Below are 18,497 nucleotides of genomic sequence, written 5' to 3'. Positions count from 1 at the left end.
AGGAGTCACGTGGAAAAGACATGGGATAATGGGGATAAGTTGCTCCTGGGGAGATTCTGATCATGCTCCAGAAGTAAAATTTTCACCATGAGAACGGTTAAACAGTGGAATCATCTCCCCAGGTTAGTGGTGGATTCCTCTACACTGGATGCTTTTAAGGCTCAGCTTGACAGGGTGCTGGGCCATCTCATTTAAACTGTCTTTCCCCTAAAAAGGTTGGACCAGATGATGCTTGAGGTCCCTTCCAACCTGGCATTCTATGATTCTTTAATACCTCTGTCTGTTTCTTTGCAGGATTCAAGATTCAACATCCTCTTCTGCCCCCAACGCTGCTTCTGCCCCCTCTGCAAACCCTTCTTCTCCGGCTGCCCCGTCTCAGCCTTCCACATCCGGCAGCGCGGCGCCTGACGCAGGGAGCGGCAGCAGACGGAGCAGTGGGTCGGGGACCATGGGAGGTCCTGGAGATGGAGGCCCCAATAGTGCTACATCCATCCTGTGTAAGTGACGGCGCTGAGGTGTGACACGATGGAATTCTCCACAGTTAGACCAAGGAGTTGGGGTCCTTGCCCCTCTAGTCATCTCTGCTTGCTGTAGGCTTTGCGTGAGTCGCTTCCACCAGCATTCCTCACTTTCCCTGCTCCGGATAAAGCCAAAGGGTCTGCTGGAGGGTTGGGAGGCTCCAAAGGGATCTGAACAGGCTGGATCCATGGGCTGAGACCAACGGCAGGAGGGTTAACGAGGCCAAATGGCGGGTCCTGCACTTGGAGCACAACAACCCTGAGCAGCTCCAGCCTAGGAGAAGTCTGGCTGGAAACTGCCTGGAGGAGAAGGACCTGGGGGGGTTGGTGGAACAGGAGCCAGCAGGGGCCCAGGGGGCCAAGAAGGCCAAGGGCATCTTGGCTTGGATCAGACCCGGCGTGGCCAGCAGGGCCAGGGAGGTTCTTCTCCCTCTGGCCTCGGCCCTGGGGAGACCGCTCCTCGAATCCTGGGGTCAGTTGTGGGCCCCTCCCCACAAGAAGGATGTTGAGGCTCTGGAGCGAGTGCAGAGAAGAGCAACGAAGCTGGGGAGGGGGCTGGAGAAGAAGAGGAGCAGCTGAGAGAGCTGGGGGGGTTTAGCCTGGAGAAGAGGAGGCTGAGGGGAGACCTCATTGCTCTCTGCAACTCCCTGAGAGGAGGTTGTGGAGAGGAGGGAGCTGGGCTCTTCTCCCAAGGGCCAGGGGACAGGACGAGAGGGAATGGCCTCAAGCTCCACCAGGGGAGGGTCAGGCTGGACATTAGGGAAAAAATATTTCATGGAAATGGTCATTGGGCAGTGTCAGAGGCTGCCCAGGGAGGGGGTTGAGTCCCCTTCCCTGGAGGGGTTTAAGGGCCGGGTGGACGAGGTGCTGAGGGACATGGGTTAGTGATTGATGGGAATGGTTGGACTCGATGATCCGGTGGGTCTTTCCCAACTTGGTGATTCTATGATTCAAAGCTCTTCCTGAAGCATATGTAGGGGTGTCCTCTCTCGGAGCTGCCTGCTGTAGGGATCTGGGATACTCTTGGATCGGTGTGGGTGCAGTTCAGCTGATGTGCTTGTCCTCTTTTTGCAGCTGCTGACAGTTTCTGACTGACTCTCGCCTCTCTCCCCGTGTGTTTTCCCCTCTCCAGCTGGCTTTGGCGGCATCACCGGGCTGGGCAACCTCGGGATGGGCTCTGCCAACTTCATGGAGCTCCAGCAGCAGATGCAGCGGCAGCTCATGTCCAACCCGGAGATGCTTTCTCAGATCATGGAGAATCCCTTGGTGCAGAACATGATGTCCAACCCTGACCTCATGAGACAGATGATCATGGCCAATCCTCAGATGCAGCAGCTCATGGAGCGCAATCCGGAGATTAGCCACATGCTGAATAACCCGGAGCTCATGAGGCAGGTGAGTCAGCACAACGGGATCTGTTTAAAAACCCGTTCAAGAGCATCTTTTTTGACCAATTTCGATGTCTGTTCTCAAGTCCAGAAGAGGCCACAGGGATGATGCAAGGGCTGGAGCCCTGCTATCAGTATTTTACTGTCTGTTTTAGTGGAGAGCACCAGTCGTAGGCCAGGATCTTAGAGGTCTCTATTCTCTGTGCAGTCTCAGAACAGGGAGAATCCATGCCCTGGAGAAATATCTGGATGAACGGAGATTTATTGGAAGGGAAACATAAAGCATAAGAGAGCGCCTTAGTGTTAAATAGCCCTTGATAGGACTCTGCTCTTCCCCCAGGATGCCTCGCCAGGAGATCTTTCTGGGTTGGTGCTGGATGAGTCTTGTTTCCATCTGCTTCTTGGCTGTCTTTCTTTCAACTGTCTCAGCCATACGTGAAATTCCAGAGCTGCAGGACTAAATTGTGAATGATCCATACTTAAGCAGCTCCTCAAATGAGATCTAGATGTTCTTTGTGCAGAAGAGACCCATCAGAAGCCCTGAGAGGGTGGATTTCTTGGTTTTCTTGAAGTGGAGAGTATCCAATCCCTTCCACCTTCTCCATTTCTGAATGCAGCCCCTGTACGTTGAGTGGGAATATACGAGTGTTAAAAGTTTGGATGTCCTGATGCTGCTTAGAAACAAAACTATCTCATCCAGCTGAAACGAGGTTGAGAAGGAAGAGAGCTGAGCAAGGATGGGAGGAGCCAGGATCCCTGGGCTCTCTTTGCTTGGATAAATGATCTCTCTGCTCTCTGGCTGTGAAACGGGTTTAATTATATTCTTTCTTCTGGGAGCCGAGGTTTAACTCTTTCACTCCTGGGCCGGTAGAATACCACTGGGCTGCTAACCAGTCTCTCGATCCACTCCAGTCTTCTGTGGGCCACGTGGGCCTGAGCTTTCCATGTTTTCTTCCTTCTCGCAGACAATGGAGTTGGCTCGTAACCCTGCCATGATGCAGGAGATGATGCGGAACCAGGACCGTGCTTTGAGTAACCTCGAGAGCATTCCGGGAGGATACAACGCCCTGCGTCGGATGTACACGGACATCCAGGAGCCCATGTTTAGCGCAGCCAGGGAGCAGGTATCGGGGTGCATCTGAGTGGGATGTTGTGTGCTGAGCATGGCAAAAAGGATCTTTCCCAACCGCCGTGCTTAGGGGGCAGCCTTCCCAAAGCCTGGCTCGTAATTCCAGCTCCAGATGATGAATGCAGCCGCTGCAGGAGAACGTTGGGCAGTGCCTGCTTTGATTACAGGGTTTGGTGGCTCCGAGCAGGGACCTGCCCTCGCTCCTGTGGTCTCCAAGTAGGCTGGATGCCAACCAGTGCTGCTTTGAAGGCCCCATACCTTCGTTAGCACAGCCCTCGTTAGCACAGCCCTCTGCTCCCGGCCTGGTTTACTGTATTAGCTCAAGCCTGACGCCTTCAGATTGGAGCTGGCTGAGATCCAGCTGGCTTGGGGCGCAGGAGCAGCGACGCAGGTCTGTCTGTGAAAGGCTGTGCAGACACGCTCCAGTCTAGCGTTACCTGCTGGTACGTCTCGGTGTGGGTTTTACATGGATGTTTTGAAGCTCTGCTTTTGGGAGCCCAGTCTAGGGCTGCAGCCCCTCCCCACAAGAAGGATGTTGAGGCTCTGGAGCTAGTGCAGAGAAGAGCAACGAAGCTGGGGAGGGGGCTGGAGAAGAAGAGGAGTGGCTGAGAGAGCTGGGGGTGATTCTATGATTCTTGAGACCGGTTGTCTTCTGAGCAAAGCGCATTGTGGATCACGGATTTCTCAGGAGGCAAATTTTGGCATGTGTTGAAGACATTTTGGATCTGGATGAGTGTGACTGGCTGTTCCTTAGCATGTGCAGTGGGGGGGTTAGTCCGACATTCTGCTGAAGCTGACTGGTTACACCTATTCCTTTTTTCTTCTTCCCTAGTTTGGCAACAATCCTTTTTCCTCCTTGACTGGGAACTCCGATAGCTCAAGCTCTCAGCCTTTGCGGACAGAGAACAGAGAGCCGTTACCGAACCCCTGGAGCCCCACGCCCGCTGCTTCCCAGAGCCAGGTGCCCAGCAGCGAAGGGAGCACTGGCTCGGCCACCACCCAAAGCACCCCGACTGTATCCAACCCCTTCGGGCTGAACGCTGCTGGCTTCGGGGCTGGTACGTAAGCGAGGAACCGGAGACCAAACAGCTCACTCAGGCTTCCTCAGAGAGCATTTGAGTGCCAAAGCATGGCTGCTCTCTGGATGAGTGATTCTAGCCCAGCTAACTGCGAGTGGGTTGTTTATTGTGTGCCTGTCAGAGGGTGATGTTGGGAGCTCTGATATCCCTGCAGCCCTCGGAGGGGCTTTCTGTGAAAAATTTTTTCCTGATGTCCAGCCTGACCCTCCCCTGGTGGAGCTTGAGGCCATTCCCTCTCGTCCTGTCCCCTGGCCCTTGGGAGAAGAGCCCAGCTCCCTCCTCTCCACAACCTCCTCTCACGTAATTGGAGAGAGCAATGAGGTCTCCCCTCAGCTGTTTTGTTATATTATATTCCGGGCTTTGGAGCAGTGCTCAGACTTGTAAGGGGTTTTCCTTTGTCTTGTCTCCCCTTTCCCCTCACAGGCATGTTTAACAGCCCGGAGATGCAAGGACTCCTGCAGCAGATTTCCGAAAACCCTCAGCTGATGCAGAACATGATCTCTGCCCCTTACATGCGGAGCATGATGCAAACTCTTGCGCAGAACCCAGACTTTGCAGCACAGGTAAAAGTGTTGCAGTCGTCTTTTGTTGTCAGACAGGCCGTGAGTGCTCAACGCTTGCGAGACTGCTGCGCTTCTGTCGTTGGAGAGGTTCCTTTTGAGGAATCGAAGAGCTGAGAGAATATCGACAGCGGTATTTCTCGATAGTTTGGAGGTGGTCACAGTCCTGAACCCGCTCTCTTAGCAGAGCCACTCACAAAGCTTTCAAAGGGACATGGGAATGGCCCTTCTCGTTGCCTGTGGCCAAGTGGCCCCTGTTCAACGCTCCTGCCAGGCACTGAGCTGTCCTATTTATGTCCATATTAGCGGGGGAACATGTTGACTCCCTCCCTGGGCTTTCAAGGGCAGGACTGGCTTATTCTCCTTGGCTTAGTTACGTAGGGATTACCAGCCAGCGGCAGCAACCCTCTGACCCTACCTACGTGTGCTGTCTCTTGCTAGATCATGGTAAATGTCCCCCTCTTTGCTGGGAATCCACAGCTTCAAGAACAGCTCCGCCTTCAGCTCCCTGTCTTCCTGCAGCAGGTAAAGGCCCCTGTCTGGCCCTGTGCTGCTCTCAGCCCCCGGGCTCCAGAGCTTTTCCATCCTCTGGAGGAAAGGGAGTGTCTCAGAAGCTTGAATCGAGTGGAGTAAGAAGCATGTGGGGTTGGGTGGTTTGGGCTGTGAAAGAAAGGGGTTTGCACAGGGGAAAGAGAAAGGACGAGCTATTTAGACAAGGCGATCTAAATTCACTAAGCTAAATTACCTAAAGGTGGGCTTCAGATGAGGCTGGTGAAGCTACATGAAACCCCTGTGTGAAAGGTCTCTCGCTGTAATGAGTTTACACAAATGAAAACAGCTAATTGTGCTAAAGCAGCTGGTTCACTCAGGTAGATCAAATAAGATCCCTTGAATTCCGAAGGCGTGTGCACCCAGCTCCAATCCGATTCACGTCATTGATTTAGGAAACTTGATCTGAACTCTGTGTGTGTCCCTGTAGATGAGCCCCGTGGTCTGGGGACTTGCAGGAGGAACCAGACTTGCAGGTTCGCTCTGGCTGCAGGGCGAGAGGCTCTGTCCTGATGGATTTAAAGCTGGTGGATCTCTGGCTGCCTCTCTGTTTGGTACCGCTATGTCTTTTCCCTTTGTTCCCAGATGCAGAACCCAGACTCCCTCTCCATTCTCACCAACCCCCGCGCCATGCAGGCTCTCCTCCAGATCCAGCAGGGACTCCAGACGCTGCAAACGGAGGCCCCAGGACTAGTGCCAAGGTAATAAATGCTTTCGAGTGGGTTTCTGCAGGCAGAGCTGATACGCTTGGTACCAGCAGCAGCCTGGCTGTGGATTCATCGAGGAGATCTGCTTAGGGGACACTGGCGTGTGCCTGCAGGCCTCTTGAGCTCCAGCTAATTAGCACTTTGTTCTTGTGTGCTGCGTGTGGGAAGTCCTTGACCCTTTCTTTTTGGAGAAAAGGTTTGGATATCAAACCGTTGATTGAGAGAGCTGGGGATGTTTAGCCTGGAGAAGAGAAGGCTGAGGGGAGACCTCATTGCTCTCTGCAACTCCCTGAGAGGAGGTTGTGGAGAGGAGGGAGCTGGGCTCTTCTCCCAAGGGCCAGGGGACAGGACGAGAGGGAATGGCCTCAAGCTCCACCAGGGGAGGGTCAGGATGGACATTAGGAAAAAATTTTTCACAGAAAGAGTCATTGGGCAGTGTCAGAGGCTGCCCAGGAAGGGGGTTGAGTCCCCTTCCCTGGAGGGGTTTAAGGGCCGGGTGGACGAGGTGCTGAGGGACATGGGTTAGTGATTGATGGGAATGGTTGGACTCGATGATCCGGTGGGTCCCTTCCAACCTGGTGGTTCTGTGATTCTATCACTTGGTCCTTCCCCATCTTTTCTTTGTGGTGTTCGGTGTTGGCTGAAATCAAGAATTTTCTCTTTGGAGAACAGTGTGAGATGAACTACCACAAGGTGGGGTGGGTACGCTGGGGCAGACAGTCTGCCTTCAGGCCTTGTGGTCTCTGCATGGGTCACGTTCAGCCTCTACAATTCCTTTCAGACCTGTTCTTCCGTTAGGATTGCTTATTCCAGGCCCTGTGTGTGACCAGGGTACAAACGAAGCTGATTTAATGTACAACACTGTGCTGTATGGTGAGGGTTCGCCTGGCAGTGCCTGCTGGTTGCCCTCTGCCCAGCTCAGCTCTGAGCGTGCCCTGCCTTCCTCCGCAGCCTCGGCTCCTTCGGCATGCCTCGAATGCCCCCGTCCTCCACAGGAGGAAGCACAATCCCGGAGAACCCAGTTCCCTCCGCTTCGACGCCGGCCAGTGCCTCTCCAGCTGGGGGTGGGAACCCCCAACAGCAGCTCATGCAGCAGATGATCCAGCTGCTGGCCGGAGGAAGCTCTCAAGTATGTCATGCAGCCTTCCAGTACGGAGAGGGGGGCTCCAGGAAAGCTGGGGAGGGGCTCTGGATCAGGGTGGGCAGGGAGAGCATGAGGAGGAATGATTTCCAGCTGAAAGAGAGGAGATTGAGGTGAGATCTTGGGGAGAAATGTTTTGCTGTGAGGGTGGGGACCAGAGCTGAGGTGGCTGCCCCATCCCTGGAGGGGTTCAAGGCCAGGTTGGATGGGGCTTGGAGCCCCTGATGCAGTGGGAGGCGTCCCTACACACGGCCGGGGTGGGACTGGATGGGCTTTGAGGTCCCTTCCAGCCTAAACCACTCTATGATGACATATTCAAGGTGAGCTAGAGGTTATCTCGATCCCCCTTCACCCCAGGGATGTGGGTCCCGTTGGATTTCTCTTGGCTTTATGCTTTGTGCCCAGTCTGGGGCCTCAGACTGTCTGGTTCTTTGCGGGGCAGTATCTCTTTGGACTGGTTTGAAGCTCAGAGTGGGATTTTCCTCCCAGGGTGGCTGCTGGTGGCAGTGTGGGAGGTGGGTAACATCCCTAACAGAGCCTGGAGCGTTTCTCTTCACCTCCAGCAGAGCCCAGTGTCTCTGCTCATCCACCATCGCTGGCCCTGCCCGTGTTGCCATCTAATCTCTGCTGTCTGACCCGTTTTTATCCTTTCCCTCTGCAGGCGCAGAGTCCTGAAGTGCGATTCCAACAGCAGCTGGAGCAGCTGAACGCCATGGGCTTCATTAATCGTGAAGCCAACCTCCAGGCTCTTATTGCCACCGGCGGAGACATCAACGCAGCTATTGAGAGACTGCTGGGCTCCCAGCCTTCCTAAACTCTTGTCACGCTGCCCCGCAGGCGTCAGCACACGCATCCATACGCAGGGGGATCTTTCAGGAAAGCCCAGCCCGCCATCATTTTCATATCTGACAGCTGTCCATGTATTTAAAACAAAACAAAAAAAAAAAAGATACAGCTTAACCCCTGACCTTCCTACTAAGTTAAGATTTCATGTTGAAATGCTCTTTAACTGGCTTGTATGTGGATTCCAGTTCTCATCGTGGCCACAGAGACTTCAGATGTGTATTTTTTCCTAAATATGCCCTCTGTCTCCAACACTCTTTTCTCTCTCTCTCTTTCTCTCTAGATGGTAGAGGCGATACTTCTAGTTACTTACCTGAATGATTGTGTTTTGAGTAGCTTGATTTTAACTCTACATGATTCCCTCCCCCTAGCCCCCCTCCTTTCAGGCAAATATTTAAAACTTGAGCCAAGTTGGGGGGGTCTGATTATTTCTCCCAGCATCTTATTGGGAATGGATCAAAAGGAAAAAATTGAAATGACCTGGAAATTCCTGATGTCGTTTGTCTTAATGTTCCATTTGGATGGACTGAGCCCTGCGTCCCTTGCCCGCAGGCGCCTCTGATCTCCTGGTAAAGTGCATGAAACTGCATTTGAAACGCGGCTTCTTTACACGTTGGGGATAGTGTAAAGGAGCTCAGATGCCTTCAGGGATCGAGCTTTCGCTGTTCTTGAGCTTGAGTTGGAATTCGCTGCCGTGCAGAAGAACGCGTTGGGAAGGTGTTTCTGCCCAAGGAATGTGGTTCTCGCGCCGCGGTGTCCGGGTTTGTTGACTCTCGTGCTCGTTCCTGAAACTGTAAAAAAGCAAAAACAAAAAGAGGAAATTGAGAAAAAGAAGTTAACGGTCTTTCCGCTTTACTGGGAAAGGGTGAAGTCCGGGTTCTTCCCAGTTTAGATCTATCCTGCCCTCCCGCTTCATTTCGGTGTGTTTGAATGTTACGACTTTCCCAGGAACTCCCCGAGGACCAGCAGGGTGATCTTCTCCCCCCGAGCCTCCCTGGCTGTGTAATTCGCAAACCATTTTTATCAAAGAGAAAAAAAAAAATAAATGCGCACAACCATCTGTCTCCCTGCGCTCCCTGTATCTTCCTTGATTCCTTCCGAGCTCAGTGAGTTTCCCCCTCGTCAGCTTGGGCTTAAATCGCTCTGGTGGGCCTGAAAACGTGTGTGCGGGCGTGGGAGCTCGTGTCTGTTTGTGTGTCTGTCTGTCCGTCCAGCCTCGCCCCCCGCTGGCCTCGAACCCTCGACCCAGGGCTGAGTGTGTCTCTGGCGCCGCCGTGTGCGCATGCGCAGCTCTTAGGCCACGCCCCTTGCCGCAAGCCACGCCCCCACATGCGAGATGGCTTATAGGCCACGCCCCCTTCCAGCACGCGTATATAAACAACGAGGCCCTTCCTCTTGCGCATGCGCAGCTCCGCAAAAAAAAAATACCCGGATCCCGCGCATGCGCAGTGCCCAAGCCCCGCCCCCTGGCGGCGCGGGAAGCGGGCGGCGCCATGATGGCCGCGGAGGCGCCGGGGCCCGGGATGCGCTTCGCCGAGCGGCAGCTGGAGCGGCACGGCTGGCGGCCAGGTGCGAGGCCACGGCGGCTCCCAGGCCCCCGGCCCCACGGGGTCCGGTCCTCCCCGGGCCCCCAGCCCGTCCCCCGGTCTCCAGCGCTCCCCGGTGGTGTTCCTCTGGGCCTCGCGGGCCCTGGCCGCCCCTCCGGCTTGTCCCGCCGTTCCCTGGCTCTCCCTGCTCTCCCTGCTCGTCCCTCCGGTCCCCTGTATGTCCTCGGTCCCCCGGGCTCCATTCCCCGCGTTCTCCGTCCCTCGCCGGTTCCCCGTGCCCCGCTCTCCTGGCCCCGGTTTCCCGTCCTGTCCCTCCCGCCTAGTCCCAGTTCCCTGGTCCCCATCCCTTCCCGGTCACCCATCTCCATCCATCCGGTTCCCTGTTCCTCCCCAGTCCCCGTTCTTTCTCGATTCCTCAGCCCATTCCCCCAGTCTCCCGGTCTCCCATCCCATCCTGGTCTCTCATCCCATCCCATCCTGGTCTCCCATCCCACCCCGTCCTGGTTTCCCATCCCATCCTGTCCTGGTCTCTCATTCCATCCCATCCCGGTCTCCCATCCCATCCTGGTCTCTCATCTTATCCCATCCTGGTCTCTCATCCCGGTCTCCCATCCCATCCCATCCTGGTCTCCCATCCCATCCCGGTCTCCTATCCCATCCCAGTCTCTCATCCCATCCCAGTCTCTCATCCCATCCCAGTCTCCCATCCCATCCCATCCCATCCTGGTCTCCCATCCCATCTCCGTTCCCCAGTCCCCATCCCTCCCCGGTCCCCATTCCCTGGTCCCCTGCCCTCCTCAGTCTCCTGGATCTCTCCCACCTCCCAGATCTCCCAGTCCATCTCCCAGCCCCTCCCCAGGCTCTGCCCCACACGCGGGGGCCGCAGCAGCCCTCGAGGCTCGGGGGTGGCCTAACGGTGTCCCTTGTCCCCAGGGCAGGGCCTGGGGAAGCGGGAGGACGGCATCGCCCAGGCCATCCGGGTGAAGATGAAGTGCGACACGGCGGGGGTGAGTGCGGCTCCTGCCCGGCGGGGGCTTGGATCCCGCTGTCTCCACCGGCCGCAGCTGTTCTGGTGCCTCCTGCATCCTGCAGGTGGGACACGACGCGTCGGAGGCCTTCTCCTTCCACTGGTGGGACCACGTCTTCAACAAGGCAGCTGCCAACATCGCCGTAGAAGCCGGCCAGGTTGGAGGGCTCGGGGGGCACCTCGGTTGACTCAGGATGGGCCTAAAGGCTGGGGAGGGCTTTGATGGTCCCATTTGGTCCCCACAGGACCCTGCGTGGGGACTGTGGTGGGATAAAACCCCTCGGACTAAACATTCCCAAGCTCTTTTGCATTCTTCTCTTCCCAGGAGGGCATCTCCGTGAAGGCGCTTTCCGAGCAGGGGGTCGGGATCAGCAATAAGAAGCCCCGCAAGGCCGACAGCGCCGGCACGATGCTGTACGGCCGCTTTGTGAAGGTAACTCAGCCTGGGGATGCGGCTTGTGGAACAGATCACAGGATCACCAGGTTGGAAGAGACCCACCGGGTCATTGAGTCCAACCATTCCCATCAATCACTAACCCATGGCCCTCAGCACCTCAGCCACCCGGCCCTTAAACCCCTCCAGGGAAGGGGACTCAACCCCCTCCCTGGGCAGCCTCGGACACTGCCCAATCACCCTTTCCAAGAAATATTTTTTCCTAATGTCCATCCTGACCCTCCCCTGGTGGAGCTTGAGGCCATTCCCTCTCGTCCTGTCCCCTGGCCCTTGGGAGAAGAGCCCAGCTCCCTCCTCTCCACAACCTCCTCTCAGGGAGTTGCAGAGAGCAATGAGGTCTCCCCTCAGCCTCCTCTTCTCCAGGCTAAACCCCCCCAGCTCTCTCAGCCGCTCCTCTTCTTCTCCAGCCCCCTCCCTGGCTTCATTGCTCTTCTCTGGACTCGCTCCAGAGCCTCGACATCCTTCTTGTGGGGAGGGCCCACAACTGACCCCAGGATTCGAGGAGCGGTCTCCCCAGGGCCGAGCAAGAAAGACGTTGAGGGACTGGAGCACATCTGGAAGTGGGGAAGGGGCTGGAGAACAAGGGTTCTGAATGGTGCCTGAAGGACCTGGGGCTGTTTAGTCTGGAGAAGACGAGGGGAGGCCTCATCCCTGTCTCCAGCTGCCTGAAAGGAGGTTGTGGTGAGGTGGGTGTTCAGCTCATCTTCCAAGTGATGGGACAAGAGGGAATGGCCTCAAGTTGCAGGCTCAGTTTGGACATCAAGAAGGATTCTTCATTGAGAGGGTTCCCAGGCCCTGGCAGAGGCGGTGGTGGAGTCCCCATCCCTGGTGGGATGTTCAGCCTGAGCCTCCCCTGGTGGAGCTTGAGGCCATTCCCTCTCGTCCTGTCCCCTGTCCCTTGGGAGAAGAGCCCAGCTCCCTCCTCTCCACAACCTCCTCTCAGGGAGCTGGAGAGAGCACTGAGGTCTGTGAAGGCTCCTGGGAAGTCTGCCCGCCGTGTTCAGCTCAGCATCGCTCCCCCGGGTCCCCTTTTCCGTGTCCCCCTTCCCCACGGCCCTCCTGCCTCTCTGTGCAGTCGGCAACGCTCACAGCATGCGGGGAGGAATCCACGAAGCTTCCCGCCGGCTCAGAGAGCAGCGAGGACGACGAAGAGGAGAAGCTGGACCTCTCTTCGGCCAAGAGGTGAGGCTGGGGCAGCGAGGAGGGACGAGGGCTGCGAGGGGGAGCCCCGCTCCCGTTCTGGGGGTGACCCCTCCTGTCTGCACCCTGCAGGCTGACGGATGAGGAGCTGATACGAGCGTGCGGAGGCCGCACGGCACATAAGTAAGTGGGGAAGGGGGCTGCGTGGTTGGGTTTTTCCCCTCCCGGCAGTGGCTTTGGAGCAGGGTGGGGCGGGGGACACTTTTCCTGCCACCGAGGTGCCGGAGCCCCCCGGCTGTGGTTGTTGCAGAGGTGCCCGTCACGGTTTAACGATGAGCGCCAAGCTGGCACGTCTGGAGGAGCAGGAGCGAGCGTTCCTGGCCGCGTGCAACCTCAAGGAACGGCAGCAGGAGGCCCCCAGGAGGCCCACGGCGGAGAGACGAGAGAAAAGGAAGAAGAAGAAAAGGAAACAGGCTGATCTTGAGGTGCTGCAGAACCAGGAGCCAAGCGGAGAAGAGGAGGTGGAGGGAGAGGAAGAGAAGGTTAAGAAGAGGAAGAAGAAGAAGAGCCAGGAGCCAAGTGGAGAAGAGGAGGTGGAGGAAGAGAAGGTTCTGAAGAGAAAGAAGAACCAGGAGCCAAGTGGAGAAGAGGAGGTGGAGGAGGAGAAGGTTGTGAAGAGAAAGAAGAAGAACCAGGAGCCAAGTGGAGAAGAGGAGGTGGAGGAAGAGAAGGTTGTGAAGAGAAAAAAGAAGAACCAGGAGCCAAGTGGAGAAGAGGTGTTGGGAGAAGAAGAGAAGGTTCTGAAGAGAAAAAAGAAGAGCCAGGAGCCAAGTGGAGAAGAGGTGTTGGGAGAGGAAGAAGAGGTTGTGAAGAGGAAGAAGAGCCAGGAAGCAAGTGGAGAAGAGGAGGTGGCAGGAAAGGAAGGGAAGGCTGCAAAGAGGAACAAGCAGCAGCAGCAGGAGGAGAAAGAGGAGCCAGTTGTGACAAAGAAGGAGAGGAAGAAGAAGGAGGAGGACAACAAAGAGCCAGCTGAGACAGAGGTACCTCCAGAAGACACGGATGGGCCAGACCAGGCTGGGCGCAGCCCCAGGAAGAAGAGAAAGAAGAGGAAGAGGGAGCCAGAGTGATCCAGAGCTAAAGCTGCCAGGACCGTCTGGCTGCGAGGGTCAGGGCTCAAGCCCAGCGCTGTGGCTGCCGGGGGACGCTGGGTTGGGACTGGTTGGTCTGGAGCTGGATTTATTTCCCTCCCTGAGCCTTCCTTCCATCAGGGTGACCCCAGTTCCACCCCGCGCTGGGGCAGGGACCCATTTACCGTGGGTCTCTTGGGGGAAACGGACCCCACAGAGGACTAAAATATTTTTTTTTAAGGGCACAAATAAATCTTTATTGCAGTGAAACTGTCCTGAAGCACAAGATACGAGGCAACCCTTGGGATCCTAGATTGTGTCTACACCTAGAAACACTCGGCTTAGGTAGCACCCACGCAGAACCCATCAATCCCAAGCTCCTGGGGGCTTTGGATGCAGGAAACTCTAATCCTGCTGCGATCCCAAGCTCCTGGGGGCTTTGGGTGCGGGGAAACCCTCATCCTGAGCAGGACTGGAGCCCAGGTTGGTGCTGAGGATCCTCGCTGGCAGCTGGAGCAGGATGAGGCCCCGATGCAGCCCCGGCTGAGCCCTATCCCAGCTGCAGGACGCAGTCGGTCCCGGGATACGGCGGCAGGTTTAAAGCGTATTTCTCCTGCAGCGCCGGGGGGACAAACCTGCCCCCGAGGAAGTGGTAGCGACCGGTGAAATGCGTCGCCGCCTTCTTGGGTGCCGTGAGGGAGATGAGCATGTCGGGCTGGAGACCGTCTGCCTTCCCCTTCTCCACATCCCAGCCTGGAAGGAGACCCCGAGGCAAGGTTGGAGCTGGGAGAAGCCCAGCTGGGCTCCTTCCTCCTGCTGCTTGAGGCTGATACTCACCCGAGGGGATGTCGATGCTGGCGATGGGCACCGTGACGCGTTGCAGGGTGCTGAGGATGCTCCCGAAGGGCTCCCGCACGGCTCCCTTGAAGCTGAAGCCGAAGATGGCGTCCACCACCAAGCCGTAGAGCTCATCGATGAGTGCAGCCTGCGGCGGGGAAGGGGAATGGGTGCAAAAACTGCCCTTGGACACAGCTCCGAGGGTGCTGGTGCCAAGCTGGGGGCTGCTCCTCACCTCAGCTGGGAACTCTTGGAGGAAGGGGATGTCCATCTTCTCGCATTGGGTGGTCAAACCTTCAAAGAGCGGCTTGCTGGGGCGCTTGGGGTAATAGACGGTTGGCTCGTAGCCCTGTAAGAGCAGGAGGAACCCATGATCTGACACCTGGAGGAGTGGGAGCCCCAATATCTTTGGGTATGGGGGGGGTCATGAAGCCACCAGAGCATGGTTGGGACGCTTGGAGTGATACACAGTTGGCTTCTAGCTCTGGAAGAGCAGGAGGAACCCATGATCTGACACCTGGAGAAGCTGGAGGAGTGGGAGCCCCAATATCTTTGGGTATTGGGGGGGGTCATGAAGCCACCAGAGCATGGTTGGGACACTTGGAGTGATACATGGTTAGCTTGTAGCTCTGGAAGAGCAGGAGGAACCCACGACCTGGCACCAGGAGATGCTGGAGGAGTGGGAACCCCAATATCTTTGGGTATGGGGGGGTCATGAAACCACCAGAGCATGGTTGGGACACTTGGAGTGAAACACGGTTGGCTTCTAGCTCTGGAAGAGCAGGAGGAACCCATGATCTGGCACCAGGAGAAGCTGGAGGAGTGGGAACCCCAGCATTTTTGGATAAGGGGGGGTCACGAAGCCACCATAGCGTGGTCAGGATGCTTGGAGTGATTCACAGTTGGCTTATAGCCCTGTAAAAGCAGGAGGAACCCGTGATCTGGCACCAGGAGAAGCTGGAGGAGTGGGAACCCCAGCATTTTTGGACAAAGGGGGGTCACACAGCCATCGGCGCAAGAAACTCACAAACATTTTGAGGTGGCGGGCGCAGACCAAGCCGTCGCCGCCGTTGTTGCCCGGCCCGCAGACGACCAGCACGGCCGGCTGGCTGCTGGTGAAGGAGCTGGCTGGGTAAGCCTGGGTTGGGAGGCAGGGGGTGAGCTTGGGGGGGCCCTGTTTGACCCCCCCACCCACCCAGAGTCACCCACCTCCCACGGTCACCTTGGCGATGGCGGTGGCGCAGCTCAGCCCCGCCAGCTCCATCAGCTGCTCCACGCTGAACCCGTACTCGGAGAAGAGCTCCTGGTCGATGGCCTGGGCTTCGTCCTGCCTGGAAGTGGGGGGTCGGGGCCAGCTGTCACCCCCTCGAAGGGTGTGGAGAGGGGGGACAGGGTCCTGTGCCCCTTCTGCACCCCCTCCCGTGTCCCCCCTGCGCTCCCTCCCCTTGACCCCTTTGCACCCCGAGACCCCTCTGCGTGCCCCCTGCATCCCCTCCCCTTGATCCCTTTGCACCTCCAGAGCCCCCTGCACCCCCTCCCGTGTCCCCCCCACCTCCCAGCTGCCCCCCTGCACCCCCAGCTCCACTCTACCCCATCCCATGTGCCCCCCACCTCCCCCTCCTGTCACCCCCCCCGATCCCTTTGCATCCCCAGACCCGTCTGCACCCCCTCCCCTTGACCCCTTTGCACCCTGAGACCCCCCTGTGCCCCCCCAACCCCTTGCACCCCCAGCTCCACTCTACCCCATCCCATGTGCCCCCCACCCCCTCTGCACCCCCTCTTGTCATCCCCCCGATCCCTTTGCATCCCCAGACCCGTCTGCACCCTCTCCTCTTGACCCCTTTGCACCCCGAGACCCCCCTGCACCCCCTTATATGTCACACCCCAGCCCCCTCTGTACCTCCACCCCCTCTGCACCCCCCTTGCACCCCTTCCCGGTCCCCCCCCACCCCATTCGCACCCCTAGCCCACTCTGCACCCCCTCTTGTCACCCCCACCCTATTTGCACCCCAGACCCCCCTGCACCCCCATGTTCCCCCACAACATTTGCACCCCAGACCCCCGTGTCCCCCCATCCCATTTGCACCCCCAGACCCCCTGCACCCGTGTCCCCCCCACCCTATTTGCACCCCCAGACCCCCCTGCACCCCCTTATATGTCACACACCAGCCCCCTCTGCACCCCCTCCTGTCACCCCCTACCCCATTTGTACCCCCAGACCCCCCTGCACGCACCCCCGTGTCCCCCCACCTTATTTGTACCCCCAGACCCCCCTGCACGCACCCCCGTGTCCCCCCACCTTATTTGTACCCCCAGGCCCCCTGCACCTCCTTATATGTCACACCCCAGCCCCCTCTGCACCCCCCTTGCACCCCTTCCCGTCCCCCCCACCCCATTCACACCCCTAGCCCCCCCCTGCACCCCCCCGTCACCCCCAGACCACTTTGCACCCCCCCGCACCCCCTCCCGTGTCCCCCCCACTCCATTTGCACCCCCTCCTGTCACCCCCTACCCCATTTGCACCCCTAGACCCCTCTGCACCCCCTCCCGTGTCCCCCCCACACTATTTGCACCCCAGACCCCCCTGCACCCCCGTGTCCTCCCACCCCATTTGTACCCCCAGACCCCCCTGCACCCCCTCCCGTGTCCCCCCCACCCTATTTGCACCCCCAGCCCCCTCTGTACCTCCAGCCCCCTTTGCACCCCCCTTGCACCCCTTCCCGTCCCCCCCACCCCATTTGCACCCCCAGCCCCCTCTGCACCCCCCTGCACCCCCTCCCGTGTCCCCCGGTACCCGAGGAATCGCGGCCCGGGGGCGGGTCGGTGCATGGCTCGGCCGAGGGGGCAGAGGCCCCGTTCCCAGCTCCAGCCCCGGTTCCAGCTCCAGCCCCGGTTCCAGCCCCGGGAGGCGCAGCGCCCCCCGGCCGCCCCCCCCGCCGCCAGCAGCAGCCGCAGCGCCAGCAGCGCCCGCGGCCCCGGAGGCATCGGGAGGAGCTGCGAGAACGGGGAACGGGGAGGGACAAGCGGGGCGGGGCTCCCGCAGCCCGGGGAGGGGCTCCCGGGGCCCGGGGAGGGGCTCCTGCCTCCCGGGGCCCGGTGCCGGGGGGTCCCGGTGTGAGGGTCCTGGTGTTGAGCATCCTCCTCCCGGGTCCCGGTGCGGAGCTCCTGGCTCCTGGTCCTGCTCCTGGGTCCCGGTGCAGGGGTCCCGGTGTGGAGCATCCAGCTGCTGGGGCCCGGTGTGGGGTTTCTGGCTCCCAGTCTTGCTCCCGGGGGTCCCGGTACTGAGCATCCTCCTCCCAGGTCCCGGTGTGGAGCATCCTCCTCTCAGGTCCCGGTGCGGAGCTCCTGGCTCCTGGTCCTGCTCTCAGGTCCCAGTGTGGGGGTCCCAGTGTGGAGCATCCTCCTCTCAGGTCCCGATGTGGGGCTCCTGGCTCCCAATCCTCCTCCTGGGTCCCGGTGCGGGGGTCCCGGTGTGGAACACCCAGCTCCTGGGTCCCAGTGTGGGGTTCCTGGTTCCCAGTGTGGGGTTTCTGGTTCCTGGCATGGGGTTCCCCACTCCTAGTGTGGGGCTCCCGGTTCCCAGTGCCGCTCCTCTTCTTCTCCAGCCCCCTCCCCAGCGTCGTTGCTCTTCTCTGGACTCGCTCCAGAGCCTCAACATCCTTCTTGTGGGGAGGGGCCCACAACTGACCCCAGGATTCGAGGAGCGGTCTCCCCAGGGCCGAGCAAGAAAGACCTTGAGGGACTGGAGCACATCTAGAAGTGGGGAAGGGGCTGGAGAACAAGGGTTCTGAATGGTGCCTGAAGGACCTGGGGCTGTTTAGTCTGGAGAAGATGAGGGGAGGCCTCATCCCTGTCTCCAACTGCCTGAAAGGAGGTTGTGGTGAGGTGGGTGTTCAGCTCATCTTCCAAGTGATGGGACAAGAGGGAATGGCCTCAAGTTGCAGGCTCAGTTTGGACATCAAGATTCTTCATTGAGAGGGTTCCCGGGCCCTGGCAGAGGCGGTGGTGGAGTCCCCATCCCTGGAGGGGCTTAAAAGACAAGTGGAGGAGATGATTTAGTAGGGGATGGTTGGGCTTGATGATCTCACAGGTCTTTTCTGATCTAGGGCTTCTGTGGCTGCATGGCTGAGAAAGCTCCTCGAATCCTGGGGTCAGTTGTGGGCCCCTCCCCACAAGAAGGATGTTGAGGCTCTGGAGCGAGTCCAGAGAAGAGCAACGAAGCTGGGGAGGGGGCTGGAGAAGAAGAGGAGCGGCTGAGAGAGCTGGGGGGGTTTAGCCTGGAGAAGAGGAGGCTGAGGGGAGACCTCATTGCTCTCTGCAACTCCCTGAGAGGAGGTTGTGGAGAGGAGAGAGCTACACGCCTGCGCCGCGCTCTTCCCGCCCTTTGAACGCAGGGGGCGGGGCTTTATGGCTTGGGGCTGCGCTGATCGGGCGGGGCTTGTGGAAGTGGG

At 58.5% G+C, this 18,497-nt stretch overlaps 3 protein-coding genes across 4 annotated transcripts; 2 read left to right on the top strand and 1 right to left on the bottom strand.

Annotated features, from left to right (window-relative positions):
* The first annotated feature begins 306 nt into the window (after window positions 1-306).
* Window positions 307-8,978, top strand: UBQLN4 (ubiquilin 4). The gene is made up of 9 exons (XM_069878794.1): window positions 307-497; window positions 1,651-1,913; window positions 2,872-3,030; window positions 3,868-4,093; window positions 4,538-4,677; window positions 5,116-5,199; window positions 5,809-5,924; window positions 6,882-7,059; window positions 7,733-8,978. Exons 1-9 carry the CDS (start codon window positions 449-451, stop codon window positions 7,883-7,885), a joined length of 1,368 nt encoding a protein of 455 aa, XP_069734895.1. The 5' UTR covers window positions 307-448; the 3' UTR covers window positions 7,886-8,978.
* A 402-nt stretch (window positions 8,979-9,380) lies between these two features.
* Window positions 9,381-13,455, top strand: LOC138732264 (G patch domain-containing protein 4). 2 transcript variants are annotated; one of them, XM_069878804.1, is made up of 8 exons: window positions 9,381-9,483; window positions 10,395-10,468; window positions 10,554-10,646; window positions 10,814-10,921; window positions 12,018-12,124; window positions 12,215-12,265; window positions 12,393-12,675; window positions 12,736-13,455. In XM_069878804.1, the coding sequence occupies exons 1-8, from the start codon at window positions 9,408-9,410 to the stop codon at window positions 13,207-13,209; spliced, it is 1,266 nt and encodes a 421-aa protein (XP_069734905.1). In that variant the 5' UTR covers window positions 9,381-9,407; the 3' UTR covers window positions 13,210-13,455. The 2 variants fall into 2 exon arrangements, with proteins under 2 accessions (XP_069734905.1, XP_069734904.1); XM_069878803.1 differs by having other exon boundaries at window positions 12,393-13,455.
* A 203-nt stretch (window positions 13,456-13,658) lies between these two features.
* NAXE (NAD(P)HX epimerase) lies at window positions 13,659-16,945 on the bottom strand. Its single transcript, XM_069878861.1, has 6 exons — window positions 16,841-16,945; window positions 15,269-15,377; window positions 15,074-15,184; window positions 14,282-14,395; window positions 14,047-14,194; window positions 13,659-13,962 (listed from the first exon to the last, which is right to left on the bottom strand). The coding sequence occupies exons 1-6, from the start codon at window positions 16,873-16,875 to the stop codon at window positions 13,760-13,762; spliced, it is 720 nt and encodes a 239-aa protein (XP_069734962.1). The 5' UTR covers window positions 16,876-16,945; the 3' UTR covers window positions 13,659-13,759.
* Between the last annotated feature and the right edge of the window lie 1,552 nt (window positions 16,946-18,497).

Source organism: Phaenicophaeus curvirostris, chromosome 29, assembly GCF_032191515.1.
Source record: "Phaenicophaeus curvirostris isolate KB17595 chromosome 29, BPBGC_Pcur_1.0, whole genome shotgun sequence".
NCBI lineage: Eukaryota > Metazoa > Chordata > Aves > Cuculiformes > Cuculidae > Phaenicophaeus > Phaenicophaeus curvirostris.
The sequence above is the reverse complement of the archived record's forward strand: the minus strand, read 5'-3'. Positions and strand labels throughout refer to the sequence as shown.